Here is a 19,091-nt window from a genome sequence, read left to right as displayed (position 1 = left end):
TAACCACAGCACATTCAAAAGTTGTCTCATTGCTAACTATGCTTAACCTTGCCAAGTCTTCGGTATTCAGGTGTATTACTCAGAGCAATATCCAAAGTTTGTGTGGAATCATACTTGATTCGGAGGAACTAATTTTAAGGTATTTCTGCTAGAAGCAAAGTATTTCATTATTTTATTAAAGATGTTTTTATAATGTGGGTCTAAAACATGGGCAATGATACGCTTTGCAAGTTACCGGTGAGAGCAGAATAAGGAATATCCACATTTGAAGGATGAGTTCTGGTTTTGATGCAAGAAGACACTTGTCGCTCTATATATTTAAGAGAAGTCTAAAAAGCTGGGTTTACAGATTTTCAGGACTTTTCGAAATGTTTTATGTCTGGTTAATGTAGAGAATGTTCAGTGGTTTGTTCCATATTCTTGGTCATATGCAGGAGAAGGCTTTATATAGTATTTTGGATTTCTAGATATTGCTGGTAAATGCTCAGTTTTCCTCTGCTTGTGCTTCCTCATGCCAAAATTGGTACACCCAGAAGCAGATTGTAGAGCTTTGTGCATGGTCCATGATAAATTTGAAGTTGATTTTGGCTTCTGAGGAAGCCAATGAAAATATCTCAGGTTAACTGGGGGCAGTGATCTGGTTTCCTTGCCTCTTTTGAGAAGAAGCGGTTGAGCATGTAGAAGGGACCTGCTAGGTGCCAGGGCAGATAGAAAAGCACTTTCATCAGCTTGATGTGTTAACCTATACACAGTGATGTATCTTAGTAAGAACACTGCATCTAATGAACGTGTTTTTAAATTCTTTTTTCAGGGTGTTGATGATGCCTTCTATACATTGGTGCGAGAAATCCGGAAACACAAAGAGAAGATGAGCAAAGATGGCAAAAAGAAGAAAAAGAAGTCTAAGCCCAAGTGTCTCCTCATGTGAATACTGTTGATCCTTCACCTTAGACCTGCATAAGTGAAATCGATACTTTGTTGTACATTACACTAAATTATTAGCTTTTGTTTTAAACATTACTTAATTTTCTTTCTGCTTCTTGGGGAAATGTTAAAAACTGTGTCTGAATGCGTGTTTTACAATTGCATTGAGCACAGTATTCCCTTAGAAGTGCCAGTATTCTTTGAGTGTTGGTTTCTAAACTAGCAACTCCTGTGAATAAAACTAAAATACCTGAGGTTTTTTTCTTGGGTCTTGTTGGTGCATGCACAGTTGCTAACTTACAATATGTCTTTTGTCTGTATATAAACAAAGTACTTCTCTAACTTTTATACACAGAAAAATGTATATAATTATATATCCCTTTACTACGTCCCATGGCCTAGTGAAAGGATTGGTTGGTACCAGAGAACTCCCATTCCGAATTCAGGGTTTTTTCTGATCTGATAGCTTTGTATGTAGATCAGGAGTCCTTACAGTCTTCCCATAGGTTGTTAATTTTGGGAGTGAGTGTCCCTGGATACCTGGGATAGCACTTTTCTGACAGTCAATAAAGTGCACACACTGCGCTTTGCACATTTTCCTTTGCATCGAGTTGTGATTGAGTTTAAAATAACCCATTCTGTCTTTACTCACTGTTTTGTTTCTTTCACAACTTGCTCTCAAAGTAGAATAAACTGAAAAGAAAGATAGTACCGTTGGGGTCATAAAGGTGGATAGTGCGAGAGCCAAATTCAAAGGAAGAGGAGAGAAAGTAGGATAGCATGGTTTCAGTGTTGCAGAGTCCCTCTCTTTAGGTAGTTTAGGTGATGCTGCACAAGTAAGTTCAGTTACTTCCTTTGCCCATGGTGTCTGCATTTAGTCCTCAGTAGTGATGACTTTCTGAGTTAGTAGCAGTGGTAAAAAGTTAACTAGAAAGAGTTTTCTGTGTTTGTCGTTGTTTGCTTATACAAACTTGGCACATGGTATCACTTGACCATATAGACTGTTAGAAGGCACAGCTGAGAATATGAAAGGCTATAGTATACAGGAACGCAGGCCTATTTCGTATGGCACATTTAATATATTTTTAGTGTTATAATTGCCTAATAAAAAAATATCAGTTAAATATTTCATTCCCTTTATTAGGTCTACACTTGTGTATTATTGAATTTGCCAGGTAATCTCTTGAAATTAGTTGTTCGCCCTTTGGACAAACACTTTTTTTATTTTTAAAAATAACAGTTGCAGAGAGTTAAAGGCACACTTTAGTACCTGAAAGTTATAATTTTGTTTTGAGACAGACAGAACCCCACTATTCCTCAGTCTCCTTGCCCCACTCCTGTGAAATATTTAAAGAATCACTGTACTATTTGGCTTAATTTACTTAACATGACAGTAGAAAGGTAGTCTGTTACCTTCACAAAACTAATTCTCCAACACCGACAAACACAGCTTACAAATATGTGGGCTGTCCAAATATTTTACATCAGTCTTCAGTTATTGACAAAAATGTGTTTAATATTGTTAAGCCGCCACTAATGTTAACCTCACCACAATCTATTTGTTGTCTTTGAAAATGTAAAATTTAAATGAAGCAGGGAGGCAAACTAGAAATCCACAGTCAGAGCTGTGAGCATCATGTCTCTTACTGAAAGCAGATCTGTGTAAATGTTAAATCTGGGTTGGTATAACTGAATTATGGAACAATATCATTATTTCTTGCCATGTCAAGACTATTTTATATCCACATCAGCTGAACAACTCACTGGCATCTCCACTGATGCCAATTGAAAGTGTTTTCGAAGCAAGTTCTACTTGTTGCTTTTCTTTTTGTAATTTGCAATCGAGAACCTAAATATGGTATCAGTCCAGGTGACAATCGGGCCACAAATGTGAGCAATGAAGACACAGGGCTCCAACTGCAGTTACCGTAGTGTTATTGTAGAAATCAGACTTAGAAGTCGCTAGCTGATTGTAATGCCATCACTGACTCATTCTCCAGTGATTGCAGTCTGATATTTATTTTTTACATTACTTTAATTACCCTTGAAAGGCAAAGACGCCTTTATTTACACTTGCCCTAAATCTCTAGATTCTAATAGGTTTAGTGTAGTTTCTAGTCAGTTAATTGGCCATTGCCAATTTACCCTGGTTGAAGGACCTAAAGCAAGCAAGTTTAGTAAATAACCATTGATACATACAAAATTAAAGCACATGCTGCTTTGAAGTCTGTACAGTCTCAGGGACGAGGTGATTGTGCACCGATCAATTTCCCATTTTTATTTATTAACACTGAAAGCCATCCTCATGGCTGGAGTTTTTGTGTACTTGGAGGATACCTCAGAGAAAACACACATGCGTATTTGCTTGTGATCACTTCCCTCATCAAATCAACTAGCTATACTAAAATATATAAAAAAAAGTTGAACAGATATAAAAATCTACTTAGAACGTTCATTCATTGCATTTATTTTGTTATGGTGACCTTTTAAAAGAAACATTTTATGCTCTTTCAGGGTATACTGATACTGTAGCTAGATACCTTTGTTTCACAATCAGTTGTGCCTTTTTTTAATGTATTTTGCTTGGAACATAAGTCTAAACACCTGCAACACCTCGTTATTATATTACAACATACATTTTGTGGGTTTTTTTAGGGGGTGGGTGTAAAGGCATGATCTGGTTTAAGCGGACCCTTAAGTAGAAAGGAGAGTTAGGATGTGCCCGAAGCAAGGAATTAAAAATATGGGTTGACATTGTGTAAGAAATACTATTCTTTGGTGAGGCAGGAGGATTTGATAAGCAATTGAAAGAGGAAGGAAACATTGAAGGCCAGAAATGGCCTTATTCTTCTGTTTGGTGACTTTTTATTTTTGCATCATTTTTTTTTTTTTTACCTTTCTGTGATCTGATTATGTAGCAGAGTCAATAATGCACCTTTTTTTAAGCTCACATATGGCCCAACAGTAGTCTACAGTAGTCTAATCAAATTACAAGTACACATTTTAAACTCTTTCACTACGCTTAGTGGCAGATTTGCATTATTATTTATTACTTGTGAGGCATGCTAAAACCGATTGCACAGTTTGATCTATGTTATGTTGTTTGTGTTTGGAATGATTTTTGCAAACTTTGATGCACCACGTTTGACGTTTCGCTGAAACATAAAGCTAAAGTCCTGGTAGCAAAATGAACTTGTGAAATTCATTGTGAATGTCTATTAATGGCATCAGCTTGGCTGCCCCTTCTTTGTGAGTAATGTTTTGTATTTGAAATTACAGTAATCATTGAACGGTGAAATGCCTTTTATTGTGGGCGCCATATTGTAGCCTGTTTATGCTGAAGTTCTACAATGTTTAACAGCTGTCCGTTTTTTATCATTTGCGTCCGGACTGATTGATTATAATTGCACAGGCACACACCTATCATAAGGCCTACTGTACTGTTGCTAGGATGAGCCTACAACTAAACTACTTGATGCGTAAAATGAGAAACAAAGCTACATGAAGTTTTCCCCCCCCCCCCCTAATGGTTCCTGTTCACTGTCTTGTGTTTTCATTTTGAAAATACTTAGTTGCTTCTCTTCTTGCGTGCCAACTTTGTAATAGAATTAATTCTCAATGTAACATGTTTACCTGGAATGTATTTTAACTATTTTTGTATAGTGTAAACTGAAACCTGCACATTTTTGTACATTGTGCTTTTTATTTTTGTGTAATTTTTTTGTTGACAGAGTTGTTTGATTTCCCCCCCCCCCCCCCCCCCCCTGCTTCCACTACACCAGTTGCGATGACCTGGGAGTGATGGTCATAGCAAACCAGAAAAAATACGAATGACCACTGTTTTAAGATTACTTTGTAATGTTTCGTACAGGTTAATTATATACAATGATCTGAAATATTGCATTACTTTGTCTTGAACTGTATTGCTCCTATTTATTTTAATGTAATAAAATGTTCTTGTGAGTTGGTCTTCTTAAAATGTGCATCATTACTACATTGTTTGGAACCTATACATGAGGCCCTATTGTTGCAGCATGAATATTGGAGTAATCACGTTTTGTTCTTCTACATATCACTATAAAGGTTTGCAGAGGTTGTGATCTTTGTCTTGTGTAGTCTTTGCAACGGAAACAAGCAGTAGAACTAGCTAAGAAATGCATAACCTTGTACACTTTCCAGATAATGGGTACTTCTTTTAAATTGAAACATGACAGCTTGATGCAGCACCCCCATAGTCCAGAATGCTCAAATTGGTCCTTTCCCTAGCGATACATGCTCTTCAACCAGTGAGGTCAAATAGTTACTATGTGCAGTGGTAAGTTTCAGTGCATGCATTCCATTCCATTCCATTCCATTCCATTCTTTTTTTTTTTTTTTTTTTTTTTTTTTTTTTTTTGGGTGCAAATTATTTTTCATACTACTTCTCTCTTTTAACAAAGTTGCTTTTTATTGCAATTTTGAGCTTATTTTGGTTACAAGGACCTATTGTGCCTCAAATGTGAATTATAAATCTCAAAATGATGTTCGAAGTAGGGTTTTCTAATATAGACTGTTAGCTGTTAGCTGCTTGAAGGAAATGTATCAGTAAAGCAAGTGGTTGCCCTAACATCTTTGGAAGAAAAGTTTATGCATTTTAGGATGACATTTTATGACCTGTGCGATGTGACGGGTTAATGTTTGATAACTGTGCCTCAGCCTGGTTAGGAGTGAAGAAGTGTAAAATTCACATGAGCAGCTTTGCTGTGTGAATAAGCACCAGTACTTTGAATGTGGACCTTTCTCTGAGTGGTTATTAGCAGATAGCTGTATAGAGTCATGCTGACTTGCGCTGAAATTAAATGGTTTATCCTATAATGGTTTTATCAAGCTATTGGAAAAACCCATAGGCATCAACAGGAGAACGTGGGCACCACAGCAGCCAAATACTATAGATTCTAAAAGTATATCCTGCACACATACTCCCTCTCTAGATCAATTCTCTAGATTGTAGGGACAAAGATGAGTCTCTATAAACGCCAACAGGTTGTCAGTAATGTGGCCTTTTACTCTTCCCTTTGTGTCTTATCCCTTTTCAAAAGATGGGAGACCTTTAGGCCAAGAGTACCGATTTATGATGAAAAAATGAGCAGTACTTTAAAGCCGATGGAGAATGATTTGGCATAAGAAAAGAGTATGCAGAGGGCTGGTACTGGCCACATTCTGGTCGATGGACAAAGGGAAAGTGAGAATAGGGACAGGTCAGAACACAACTACATTTCAGAACGAGCATTGGCAAAGTCAATAGGTCACCATAAGTGCCAATTGCCTTTTCCAAAGTTTTTTTTTTTTTTTTTTTTTTTAAATTACTATCATTGGGTGCTTGGGATAGTGTGTGTGTAGTAAGAAGTCAAGCTGAATATGAACCTTAAAAGAGGACAAGAAGATAAAGTGTGAGAGGATGGAGAAGCTGACTGTAAGAGTAACACAGTTCATTTATAGATTGTTTTCAATAGCACAAACTCGATGCGTCTAGGTGCCTGTACAAAGCTGTTATATAAGAAGAACAGAGGAAGCCAGTGGTGATATAAATACAGAGCACTGGACTGTTCCTTGCATTAACATGAGTACAAGAAACAACTGACTTGGGATGGTTAGGTGTGTAGCTTTAGCAAACAAGTTGTATGGATTGAGTGAACATAGCAAAGGTGTAAGAATTCATGGTGATAAGACGCCAGCTTGCCTTCTACGTTGTAACCTGCTCATCAGCAGTTGGAGATGGGAGGGGTGTTAGGAGGATTGCGTGTCCCTATACGCTGACGACATCCTGGTGTTTCTGGGGGAGGCCCAGAGCTCTGGACCTCACTGTCTTGTGTTCTTGATGCTGCAGTTTGAGGTCTCCAGGTTGAGATTGAATCTTGTGAAGTCGCAACTAGTGGAGGTGCAAGGAAAGGCTGGGGGCATTGTCTGGTTCCCGGATAGCCCGGTGAGGCAGAATGCATTCAATACTTGGGAATCCACCTATTCTCACTCCAAGATCTAGGTTGCCAGCTAAACTTTCAGCCCCTATCCCATGCTCTTGCCAGGGACCTGACTCGCTGGTGTTGCCTGCCGCTGAACTCATTGAGACGCAATGCCCTCTTCAAGATGATCTGTCTCCCTCGTTATTTCCATGTCCTGACAAACTTCCCATATTCGGTGCTTCGTACCTGGTTCAGGTCCCTCACTTCCAAACTTGCCTCATTTATATGGGCTGACGGGCGACAGAGTGGCTTTTTCCTCTGCAAGGAAATGTCCCTATGAGGATGGACTGGGGATACCAGCCATCTAGATATACTATCTGGCTGCTCAATTAGTGCCGGTCAATGAATGGTTTACTGGTGGGTGTATGACCCGACTTATCCTCTGGAGCTCTATTGCATGGGGTTCGATGGCCTGCTGGGCTTGATGTAAGCCCCCCCCCCTTGCTCCAACTGTCCAACAGAACCTTTGGAGACTTCCAGATCACCCAAGAGAGCCAATGCAGGAGGGGAGAACAGAACATACCAGATAGAATATAAAATACAAATGAAATATTGCGTGGAATGTAAAATACAGAAAAATAAGAATAAATTCTTGCATTAAACCAAAATACTTTTGCTCATATTTCCAACACATCACAGATGCATCTTCTAGTTGGACAGCACTGCTGTCACAGCAGCTCTTCACCCCACTTAACAACATACAAAAAAACAATATATTTTACAAAACTACACGTGCCTGCAGTGCTCAAGTTACTGTTCGTTTCTCCTTGTCCCTTTGAAAAAGGAGTTAGGAAGGTCCCAAGCCATGTGTAAGATACTATGGCCCATATTTATACTTTTTTTAGTGCTGCGTTTGTGGGTTTTTTTGACGCAAAATCGGCACAAGCTTCCAAAATACAATTTTATTTTGGAAGTTTGCGCCGATTTTGCTTAAAAAAACAACGCAAATGCGCTCCTAAAAAAGTATAAATATGGGCCTATGAGTCTCTGCACTGATACTGTAACTACTATGGGGCTGCTTTAAGAGCCCCATGGCCATATTAGTATTTTTTTTTTTAATGCTAATGTGGCCCAATGAAGCTAAAATCGATGCGCCAAATTTACAAAGTGGTGCAATGCTTGCATTGTGCCACTTTATAACCTTTAGAGCTAAATTATGTCTGCACCAGGCATAATGTATGCAAAAGGGGGCATGCCCCCATTAGGTTGGCCGAAACAAATTGCACATAGAAATGTAAGCGTTTTTTGGGGTTTTTTTGCGTCATTTTTTTCAGCACTTTTAGGGTCATATTTATACTCTGTTTGCACCGAATGTGCGTCAAAGATTTTGATGCACATTCTGCGCAAACCTTGCCCCATATTTAAACTATGACGCCCGACCCCGCAGACGTCAAAAGACCTCAGTGTGCGTAATTTTTGGGATGCAGGAAACCGCCTTGTGTTAATGACATGCAAGGTAGGCGTTCCCGTCCAAAAAATGACTGACGCACAACCCCCATTTTCCCCTACGCCGGCGCTGCCTGGTTTGAGTAATTTTTTTTTTACTCTAACCAGCCCACAGCGCCGGCTAACGTCAATCTTTAAATAAGACGCCCGCATGGCGCGTAGGAATGGCGTTAGCTGGCGGTAAATGTTTTGACGCAAACCTGCGCCGGCGCTGGTTTGCGTCAAAAAGTATAAATATGGGCCTTAATGCCCTCTCAGAGCAGGCGTTAAAGGGAGGCACACCATTGTTTACAATGGGCCTTGCAGGATTAGTGTTAACATTTTTTACGCTAATCCTGCAAAACTCTGAAATAGCATCAAAAATGTGTACGCTAGTTCTCTAACTACTACCATGGTGTGCTGTATCCTAGATACGGTGCACACATGGTGGCGCTCGGGCAGCGCTAATGGGTGCAAGAAAAGTGGCCCTAATTGGTGTACTTGACCTGTATCGTTGAGCTCAGAACAGCACTAACCATAAAAAGAAAAAAAATAAGAACATATTAGACATACAGACAAACTGCTACTTCATACAGTTTGCTATAATTGCACCAGCAATTAACACCAGGTCATTGGTGCTGACAAATGAACCAACCATAATAAATACACCCAACAGAACATACTGGACAATACTGCCCATCCAACCAACACAACTCGGTTATCGGCTATAAACAATTACTTCTGAGCGTATAAGAGTACTAACGATAATAAACCTCCCACCACGTCCAACAAGACAACCTGGTAGAACACTGTACACCATTCCTCATAGATACCATATAATTGTATTTCACTGTGCTCTCAAAAGCACCGGACTAATCAGAAAACCGTGTAGTAAAGTCCCAACACCCTTCAGTTAGCCCAGTGTAGGGATACTACGAACACTCTTAAGATCCTAACTACCTTAGGAACATAGTACTAGCTGGAAAACTAACATACAAATCGGCCCAGAGAACACATCCTTGATTTGCTAAAGACCTTTTTCTTAATGCACTAACAGTACTGTCCACTATAAATCACATACAAACTAAATCAGTCACCGGCAACAGTATATTCGAGCATAGCTATACAGATGATAATACAGCTTGAATAACAAGAAGTCAGGCTGCGTCCTCGAGACCATGGTGTGTACAGTGCTGCAAGATCATCATAATGGCAGAACGCTAACATAAGATAATGAAAGATATATCCCATTGAGGGGACTTTTCTTGTGAGCCTGCCATTCCTTAACAGTTGCAGCAATCCTTCACAACTTGTAAATCAAGCATAAAGTTTGCCTTGAATTTAACTGAATTGGGATCTGCGTTCAACAGAGCAAATTTTTATGGTATTTGGGTGAGTGGGGGTTTTAATGTAAGCCAAGCACCTGTTCAGGCCACCAGAGCCACATAGACATCGCACATTACTATTCTGTGCATGTCGCCCAATCTCCATTTGATGATGTAGCACAATGAACATCCATATCTAAAGCAAAGTTGGTTGTGTTGTGTTCTCCAGCTATCGTCTGTCAGCAGCAATGTATTCTGTACACATTTTGATGAATCAATGCTTCCTCCCGGAGTAATGCTGTTTCTCTAGGAAGTTCTGAATAACCTCTTAGCCTAGTCCTGCATTGTCTGATGCAATATACCCCTTCTCTTTCTCACTCATCATTACAAGTAAGGAATTTATTGGTATAATCTACCAACAAGTTAAGAATGAGATACAGCTGGAACACAAAAAAGGTTACTTTTATGCTAGCTCCGTTATTCTTAATCCATATGTGCTTTCACATTACTGAAACCTGAAGCACCCCAAATTACACAAGGCAGCCATACTAACGTGGACGGCTTCTGTGAACAGAAAATTAGTAAGAGAACTGAATTGTGCAGAATACTTTTCTCCTCCCAAACTTCATTTCAGAACGAGAAAAACTCAACATAGTGTAAACTACCACAGTGAAGCATGAAAGTGGTGTCACTGCACACTACTGGAGACAGCAAGCTTGGTCTGGCAAAATACATTAGGAATTACAGATCTCTAGAGAAGATCCAGGACCAGTCCAACCCTTCACTAATGATCCCCCCAGTACTTGAAGATGCCCTACTATCTGTCGAGCTGGACCCAGAAGGTTGGCTGCCTATGTTGACATCCAGAAAATTGTTCAAGACCTGCCTATGGCTTACTGCCTACTGCAAGATGAACCTATTAGTGATTCATATGACAGCATATAAAGGCAAATCAGAAATACCAACAAAAACTTCATTTAGGTATTCAAAGAGTCCTTTCACACTTCTAGCATCCGGATTCCCAACCTCTCTTGAAAGGTTTTATAATTTCTTCTTAAAATAGCTCTGAACTGCCATAACTTTCTTCATTCCGTTCCCTTACTCCCAGCAGAGGATATTTCAAACACTTAATATAATCTTAGACCCTAAAATGTTCCAACTGCTATTTACAAGTTGGAACTCGAGTTTCTCCTTTGAACCATCTCAAACTAGTTACACCACTTCCTCATAGAAGCTATTGCCACAATGTTATTTTTTTTTTTTACCCCTAACTGGTGCACGGGATTAGAGTTTCTAATTAGCCCACTGAACTCACATTTAGGGGTTAAAATGTGTGGTGCAGCGTGCTACCCATCCACCAAAAGCACTATGGTACGTTATCAGAGCTACCAAATGCTACATAGATGAAATAATCAGTCTTCTTATGGAAATTTAGCAACACTGACACAGTCCACCACCACATTCTCCTCAATCGCCTACCAGCTGGCATACAAGGCTCTGCTTTAACATAGATAGTCTTTTTCCAGTGACCCTAGATTAGCTGTGTGATGGCCCTTACTCATATCAGTCCAAATACCAAAAACTGATGTGGCTTTCCACATGCATCCTTGCCTTCCCACATTTCACCCATTCAACTTTGCTTCCCTGGTCTGTTTATTTTGGAACAAGTGCTGTTTTCAGGGCATCAATATTTTGTGAGGATGGCCAACTTACTCTCCAACAATTTGTTGCTGCAAGCTTAACAGCTTGCCTAAATCAAAACACAGGTCATAATCACTTATCCCCTTAAGGTGACCTTACATCCAGCCAATAACTATTTGATCGTGTCCAAACTTTTCCCTTTAGTCACAAACTTTGTCTGAACACGGACATATCATTGCTTAATTAATGTAGTTAGCTGTTTCTTTCACTGGAACATTCTTCACAATATTATCACTTACCCAGTGTTCACAATATTACTTATAAAATAAATACCCTCACCTCAAGACTTGATTATCGAAGGAGCAATTAGCTTTGCTTTCTTTGTTGATCTACAAGATCCAGTGGTCAGAATGCATAAAAATCGCAATTCCAGCTTAATCTTAAAATAAAACTTTCCATACTCTATGTGGCTCTCAACTGCCTGCCAGTCAACAAACAAGCAGAATCCCAGTCACTCTGATGTGCCCATTGAGCCTTCAGCATATGAAGGCCGTTCAAATTCTAGCACTAACTCTTCAGCCTCTTTCCTGTTCTTTTCAGTAATGATTCATATTCCAGTAGATCCGTTTTCATTTGTTCTTGCATCTCAACTGCCAAACAGCCTGGCTGTCAGTCAAAGAAATATCATAGTGGAAAACACAAGGCACTGCAAAACAGGATATCTTTCCACAATATTCCATTGACCGATCCCACAACCTTAAATTCAATATCTGGGCATAAAACATGAAGTGAGTAATGAGTAGATCACTCCAAATACAGAAATGTACTCTGAGAAATAGCGTGCCTCCACACACAAAGGCCCATATTTAATGTAAACTTGGTTTGCGCTGAATTGGCTTTTTTTTTTTCTTTTTTTTTTTTACAGTAATTCACCACAAACCTAACTCCATATTTATACTTAGGCGCTAGACACGCCTAGCGCCAAAGTTATGGAGTTTACGTTATTTTCTGGACATGAAAACCTACATTGCGTCAATGAGATGCAAGGTAGGTGTTCCCGTGCAGAAACCTTTGTGCCATATTTATACCCTTGTGCTAAAAACTAGCACGGGGGATGAGGGCCTTAAAGAATGGCACTAAGCTTGCTTAGCACCATTATTTAACGCCTCGGTCAGGGCAGGAGCTAGGGGACCTGTAGACATATTTCCATGGCCAGAGACCATGGAAAGAGCCCACAGGTGCCCCTGCCTGGCCCCAGACACCGCCCCACCCCCCCCAAACCAGAGGGACACCACAGGATGGGGGACCCATCCCAGGTAAGTCCCGGTAAGCATTTTTTTTTTTTACCCGCTCGGGGGCCCTGACTTGGGGCCCCAGCATGGCGCTGGCCCCATTGGCCATGCCCAGGGGACAACTGACCCCTGAGCCAGGCCATAGCCATGTCCATGCGGGTTGTGCGCCAGGAAACGGCATTACTCTGCTTAGAGACTTTTTTTTGCCTCTAAACACTGTAGCGCCATATTCCGGCGCACAACCTCCGGTTCCCCCTACACCTCCCCCACCCAGCAGTAATGCGTCATCTACAATGACGCTAACTGGGCATTACTGCCGGCTAGCACAATTCCGTAGATATGGCACCCGGCCGGCATCTACAAATGGCGCTAGCTTGCGGTATACTTTTACACGTAAAACTGCGCTAACGCAGTTATGCGTGTAAAAGTATAAATATGGGCCAAAGTTCAGACAATACTGCTGTAATTTCAAGAGAGGCCTGAAGACCAACCTAGTGTATCGACCTGCAAATTATAGTTGCCCCGAATCAGGATCTTGACAGCTACAGTCTGCAGAAGGAGAAAATGTTCAAACAATTTGTACACTAATTATGAGCTGCAACCAGAAGTGATATATCACGGCTCCGGTGACCAAGGTGTTCAGGCTATTTGGGCAGCATGCAACGATGCATTTGAAGGATGGGGAATGGATGTTGGTGGCTCATAGGGTCAGCAGAGTGCCCCTGTCCTACTTTAATTCTGTATTCTAGTGTGCCCTACTTTGCTTTTCTATTCTAGTGGATACTTTTGAGATCAGCCAGGTCATCGAAAGTGATGGTTTAATTATCATGACCTGGGTTTCAGTAAGCTCCATACAGTGACCGTTTATTTCAGTGAACATGCTATACGTTTACAGAGCACTCTTTAGACCTAGGGGCTGTTGATGCGGCTGAATGGGGAGGGGATGAGTGCTCTGGGGAGTATTACAAAACCTAGAAATTGGGCTTGGATCATGCCAGTGCATGTATGGTGTTGGGTACACTGGTCAGTGGTGAGGATACAGATGTATTTTAGGTTTTCTACAATATTTCTCAAACCACCTTGTGACTGATCTGTTGAACCAAAGAGGTGTGGCCGGCCCTCTTAAGTTTGCAGACTAGCTACTCAAAGGCTATTGTGCTACAATATTTAAGCAATCACAAACTGTATGTATAGTGTGTTTCGGATAGGCAAACACATGTTTAACGTACTGCAAGTCACTTTGGCATACCATCTGGCACTACCCTAAGTATGCCAGTGCCTAAAACACAAAACCTGAAGGCAGAAAATGAACCAGTTAAGGTAGTAACCCCAACTTCCATCAGTTATATTATCCTTAGGATGTTGGACACCATTTTACATGTACAGCACCACAGTACACCATCTTTAACATGCTTGTACTGAAGATATGACATGCATAGTATCAACATTTGAAAAACAAACTGTGAACACTCAGGGGCATATTTACCAGCCTCTTGTGCCGCCATTGCATCACTTTTTCACACATCACAAAGATGAAGCATTGTCTTGCAATTAAGTGAAAGAATTCACAATCTTCAAGCAGAAGCGGCTCACAGCAAGCAGAACGGGCGGGGGGAATTAAAATAAAATTAAAACTAATAATTAAAAAAAGCACTTAACTTAACGCTGCATGCCGCTCCTGCTTCTCCTTCTTGCAGGCACAGGCTCCCAGCCTGCCCTGCAACCAATCCTGACGCTGCTCAAAACACTGTCCGGATTGGCTGGGAGCCTGTGCAGGCTCACGTCAGCCCAGCAACTCTGTTGCTGGGCTGGAGAGAGCCTACTGCGCATGTGTGTTTGGCCGGCCCAAGACAGCCAGCCAAACACACATGCGCTTTGCTTGTCACCCCGTTGCCCTGCCCTTTTACCAAACAACGTTAATAAACACATTTAGCTGGTAGGGTGGCAACGCTCCTCCACCCCAATGGAGGAGCCGCCCCTTGTAAAAAAAAAAAATAATAATAATAAAGTTAGGTGAAAAAATGGGTATAATATTTGCAAAAATAAATAGGAATAAATGCTAAGAAAATGGGTTAGCGGTACAAGGTCTGTAATTTGCTCTGATGTTAGGAATTGTGAGACACCTGCAAGACATTAAAGGACAAAAGCACTGAAACTTGTAAACAAAGCAGTGTACAAATATATATCTAATAGAGACTTCTAGCTGCAGATTCCTTACCTTAGAATTCCCTTGCATCAGCTTCAAATCCGGAATGATTCTGCTGAGCAGTACCCTGATCGCGCAGTCGGGTGGCGTCGTTTGGATCAGTGTGCGCCGTCTGGCTCCATGTAGTGTCAGCAGCGTCGTTGGAGCTGTCTGTGATGTAACAGTCTTCAATATAGGCACCATCCAGGCACGCGTTTGTCAGCTCTTTTCCTTTCGTACTGGTTAAGCGCAGGTCCGGATAGAGCTACCCTTTTCTTGGCATTTCGTCGAAAGCCTTTTTCAATTGTCTGTGCAAATGAGTTTGAGGAAGACTGGATTCAAACCATGTGGCGCATGTCATCACGTCATGTTGGACACTGATCCGCACCAAGTTTGTCTGGTGCCTCGAGAAGGACCACAATGAGAAGTCGTGCTCAGACTGTTGGGCCATGGCTCTGAAGGCCTTGAGAGAGAGATCTCTCAAACATCTAGCAGCCTGCCAGCCGTCTTTGGTCTGTGCGACTCTGATGAGATCAAAGTTCCGCACTAGGAGGAGGTCCCGGCACCCCTCCAGGAGCCCCAAGTCATCTTCTTTGCATTCAAGATCATCAGAGCATTCAGGTAAGAGGCACAAAAAGAAGAAGAGGTCCAAATGGACTTCGACACGCCCATCAGCAGCGGCTCAATCTCCACGCTGGTGGTTTATGACCTCCCTCCTGAAGTCTGTAATGTCATTCTGGCAGTCCGGCGTCCCTCTACCAGGATGGTTTACGCCTGCCGTTTGAAGCGTTTTGTATTATATTGTACAGACAGGTCTACTGATCCGCTTTCTTCTTCTCTTTCTAATATCCTTCTTTTCATTCTGACACTCACCCAACAGGGTTCCTCTTTAAGGACTTTTAAGGCCTATCTTTCTGCCTTATCCGCTTTTCTTAAATTGCCTGATCAGCAGTCTTTATTTAAGTCTCCTATTGCAGTGAGATTCTTAAAAGGGCTTGTACATATGTTTCCACCTATGCCTTTTGTTATGCTCCAGTGGGACCTTGTTCTGGTACTCACGTTTCTTTTGTGTGCTCCTTTTGAGCCTTTACATAATTGTTCTCTCTGGCTGCTCACAAACAGACTTCTTAGTGGTGATCACATCTGCCAGAAGAGTAAGTGAGATGCAGGCTTTATCATCAAAAATGCCATATCTCACGGTATATCCTGAAAAGGTAGTCATCAGAACTCGTGCTTCTTTCCTCCCCAAGGTGGTGACCCCTTTCCATCTCGGTCAGAACATCACCCTGCCCACCTTCTTTGCTCCACCGCATCCCTCTAAAGAAGAGGAGTGACTCAACTGTCTGGACCCAAAAAGAGCATTGTTCTACCTTGACTGCACAAAAGAGTTCCGGGTGGATGACAAACTCTTTGTGGGGTTACCTTGGTGCAAAGAAGGGTAGGGCAGTTCAGAAACGAACCATTTCTTGCTGGGTCGTTCCCTGTATTAAAATCTGCTGCACCCCATCCCCCCAATAAGGTCACCACTGCATCAACAAGCCTGGGGATGATCGCGATCATACCCAAAGAATCCATCCCATGCACCACCACAAAATACATTACCTGAGCACCTCAACCTCTGACTCCAAACAGACAGCAAAACCTCCATCAGAGGCGCCCTCGCCTACTCTTCTCCAGGACCACGTCCAGCCTTCTCAAAGGACACATGGATCAATGCCTTCAACACCACCTACCTCATCTACTCCAAGAACCTAGACCAGAATGTCAGAAACTTCAACAACTGGATCTCCAACTTTGCTGATAGTGTCGCTTCCATCTGCACAACACCTACAGAAGGTCCACCAAGTAGGCTAGCTGGTACACTGAAGACCTCAGAACAGCTAAACAACACTGTGAAAAGCCAGAATGGAGATGGCACACCTGCAAGGACATGACCGATAAGACTGCCATCAAGACCGCTCTCAATATTGCCAAGGAATTTTCCAACCCCTCAGCTGCAACAAACCACATTACCCACTCACAAAAACTCTGATAACCTGGCAAACTTCTTCCATGCAAGATCGCCAACATCTACAGAAATGTCAAACCCCAAGGCCACTGATTTGATTCAAGCAACACAATGACCCCGCTACCACCACAGACATCTGACTCACACAGGGGACTCCAAACTTTTTAATACAAGGGCCACATTGTATACGTTACAAATACAAAGTGGCACAATGCATGCATTGTGCCGCTTTGTAAATATGGTGCTGTGTTTTTGGCCTTCGAACGCCACATTAGCGTAAAAATATGACACCAATGTGGTGTTGAAATGGCACTAGGGCATCTTAAATATGCCCCTTAGACACTTGCATGTAGTCCGCTGTTGTAGGAGCACTGGTGCGCTTCTATTCCAATGTTTGTAGTGAGTTCTATGAAGAATGTAGCCCTACTGCGAGGAGTGCAGTATGGCAATATTGGGACCACTTGGTCGGGTTCCCGTCAGTAAAACACAAGGTACGGTGAGCCAAGGTGCCAGCAACGCATGTTGACACTGAACACATTATTTAAAATTAAAGGGATGTGCCCCAATAATGTCAGTGTTTTAGGAAACAAACATGTGGGTGCTCCCGTAAAGAGAGTTAAGGTAACCTTGAATGCCAAGCCGGTGGCTTCAGATGCCGAAATGAATGAACCAGAAAGTGGGAAAAATGCTGCAGTGGCAATGGGGCACTGTTTAGGCACAGAGAGCATGGTGCACAACGTGGGGTCTGCTCGGGTCTGAAATGAAGATACACAAATCTGTCCCTTTAAATTAATCTGGGCTAGCAGCACTAGCACGTTGAGAAGCATTTCAGTGAAGAACACTAATACGGCCTTCATGCAGTTTAAATGAATTAATATCAAATGAATATTGCAGGCGCTCTCTTCACGTAATTAAGGTATCAAAGTAAAATCTAACTAGAAGCCTCCTCCTCCCGTTAAAGCTACAGCTGTGCTCAAAGTATTCATGGAATGGAGATGAATACAGAAGTGCCATTGAGTGCTAGTGTAAGGGTTTGCGCGGCTTACCTGGAAGCTGGGGAAGACGGTTTGAGTCTCGGCAGCAGGCACAACATCCAGTGTTTCTACGCAAATCATGTAATCTCTACGTGCCTTTGTTGGGGTTCATGCTGCATCAAATAAGAAAATAAGTTCCATTAAAGCACATGAAAATAGTACTTGGGCCCCGGGACACTAATAACAGAAACGCACGAGAGGAGCAACAGAAAATAGTATGCTACAGCCAAGAGAAACCGAGGAATGTGGGTCTGACAGGCTGACTAAATCACAGATTAGGTCCAGTGCGACTCTTGCTGATACAAGTGCAATCCACATGACTCATTCCCATTCACATTGAGGGGCCTACAGGACTGACCTAGAATCCCTAAATAAGACAATAGGATAAGCATTGGCCAACTCTAAAATGGTGATAAAATGAAATCCCACTCATGGAACAAGACAAATGATGGGCCAGCGCATCACACCTTGCTATTTGTTCAACACACAGGAGTCCATCACACATTACCAGCAAACACAACACATAACAGACATATCAACACTTACTGGAGTTGTCGGGGTCCTCGAATGAAGCCACCTCGCCCACAGTGTAGGGTGCGGGTCCACCTGTAAGGCATGGAAGGGAGAAATGTGCTCAAATTCTGTGCACTGACCAACAATTCCAAAGACAAATACTATGTGTAAGATTACATAAGTAAATCCACTCAGACATGATGATACTGCATCCGATATAGCACGGCCAACATGTACATACCATGGGTCTCCAGTGAGTTACACACATATCTGCACACATGCAGTGGCCCTAACTATCATGTGGTGGCAAACATGCTCCTTCATTAGTGAGCAGACATAATAATGTATTGTATTCGTCTCATGTGTATCCAAGAGAGACATCCCAAGCCAGTTTCCTTGATGAGTGCATTACCATTCAACCAGCCATTGTGGCCATGACAAATTTATGACACATAGGTACAATGTACAGACAGTTGTAAGCCCTCATGTTGTTACAATTTCTTCATTTGATGTGGCCCAGCTATGATGAGTTGCACCAACCATAGAGATATGGACCCATGTGCATACCTTTGGCCAGCCATCCCTAAACGAAAGGTGGAACAACAAACACCAAATACCAGTGTAAGATGTTAGCTGAGGGCACCTTGCACTTTTCCCTATGTCTCCAAATGCAGATCTGACATGTATCCGAAATGATGAAGGACCACAATAATCCCTAACATTTATAGAACTTCCGTGATCGCTT

General features: G+C 41.8%; 1 protein-coding gene across 3 annotated transcripts in view; it reads left to right on the top strand.

Moving 5' to 3' along the window:
- KRAS (KRAS proto-oncogene, GTPase) overlaps window positions 1-4,887 on the top strand; it is a 77,583-nt gene extending 72,696 nt beyond the window's left edge. For all 3 annotated transcript variants that reach the window (XM_069228592.1, XM_069228590.1, XM_069228591.1), the window contains one exon: window positions 812-4,887. In XM_069228592.1, coding sequence (XP_069084693.1) covers window positions 812-928 — 117 coding nt within the window. In that variant the 3' untranslated portion in view covers window positions 929-4,887. The remainder of the gene's footprint in view (window positions 1-811) is intronic.
- The last annotated feature ends 14,204 nt before the right edge of the window (window positions 4,888-19,091 follow it).

The sequence above is a fragment of the Pleurodeles waltl genome, chromosome 4_1, assembly GCF_031143425.1.
Source record: "Pleurodeles waltl isolate 20211129_DDA chromosome 4_1, aPleWal1.hap1.20221129, whole genome shotgun sequence".
Classification (NCBI taxonomy): Eukaryota; Metazoa; Chordata; class Amphibia; order Caudata; family Salamandridae; genus Pleurodeles; species Pleurodeles waltl.
This window is presented reverse-complemented; position numbering and strand designations above follow the sequence as displayed.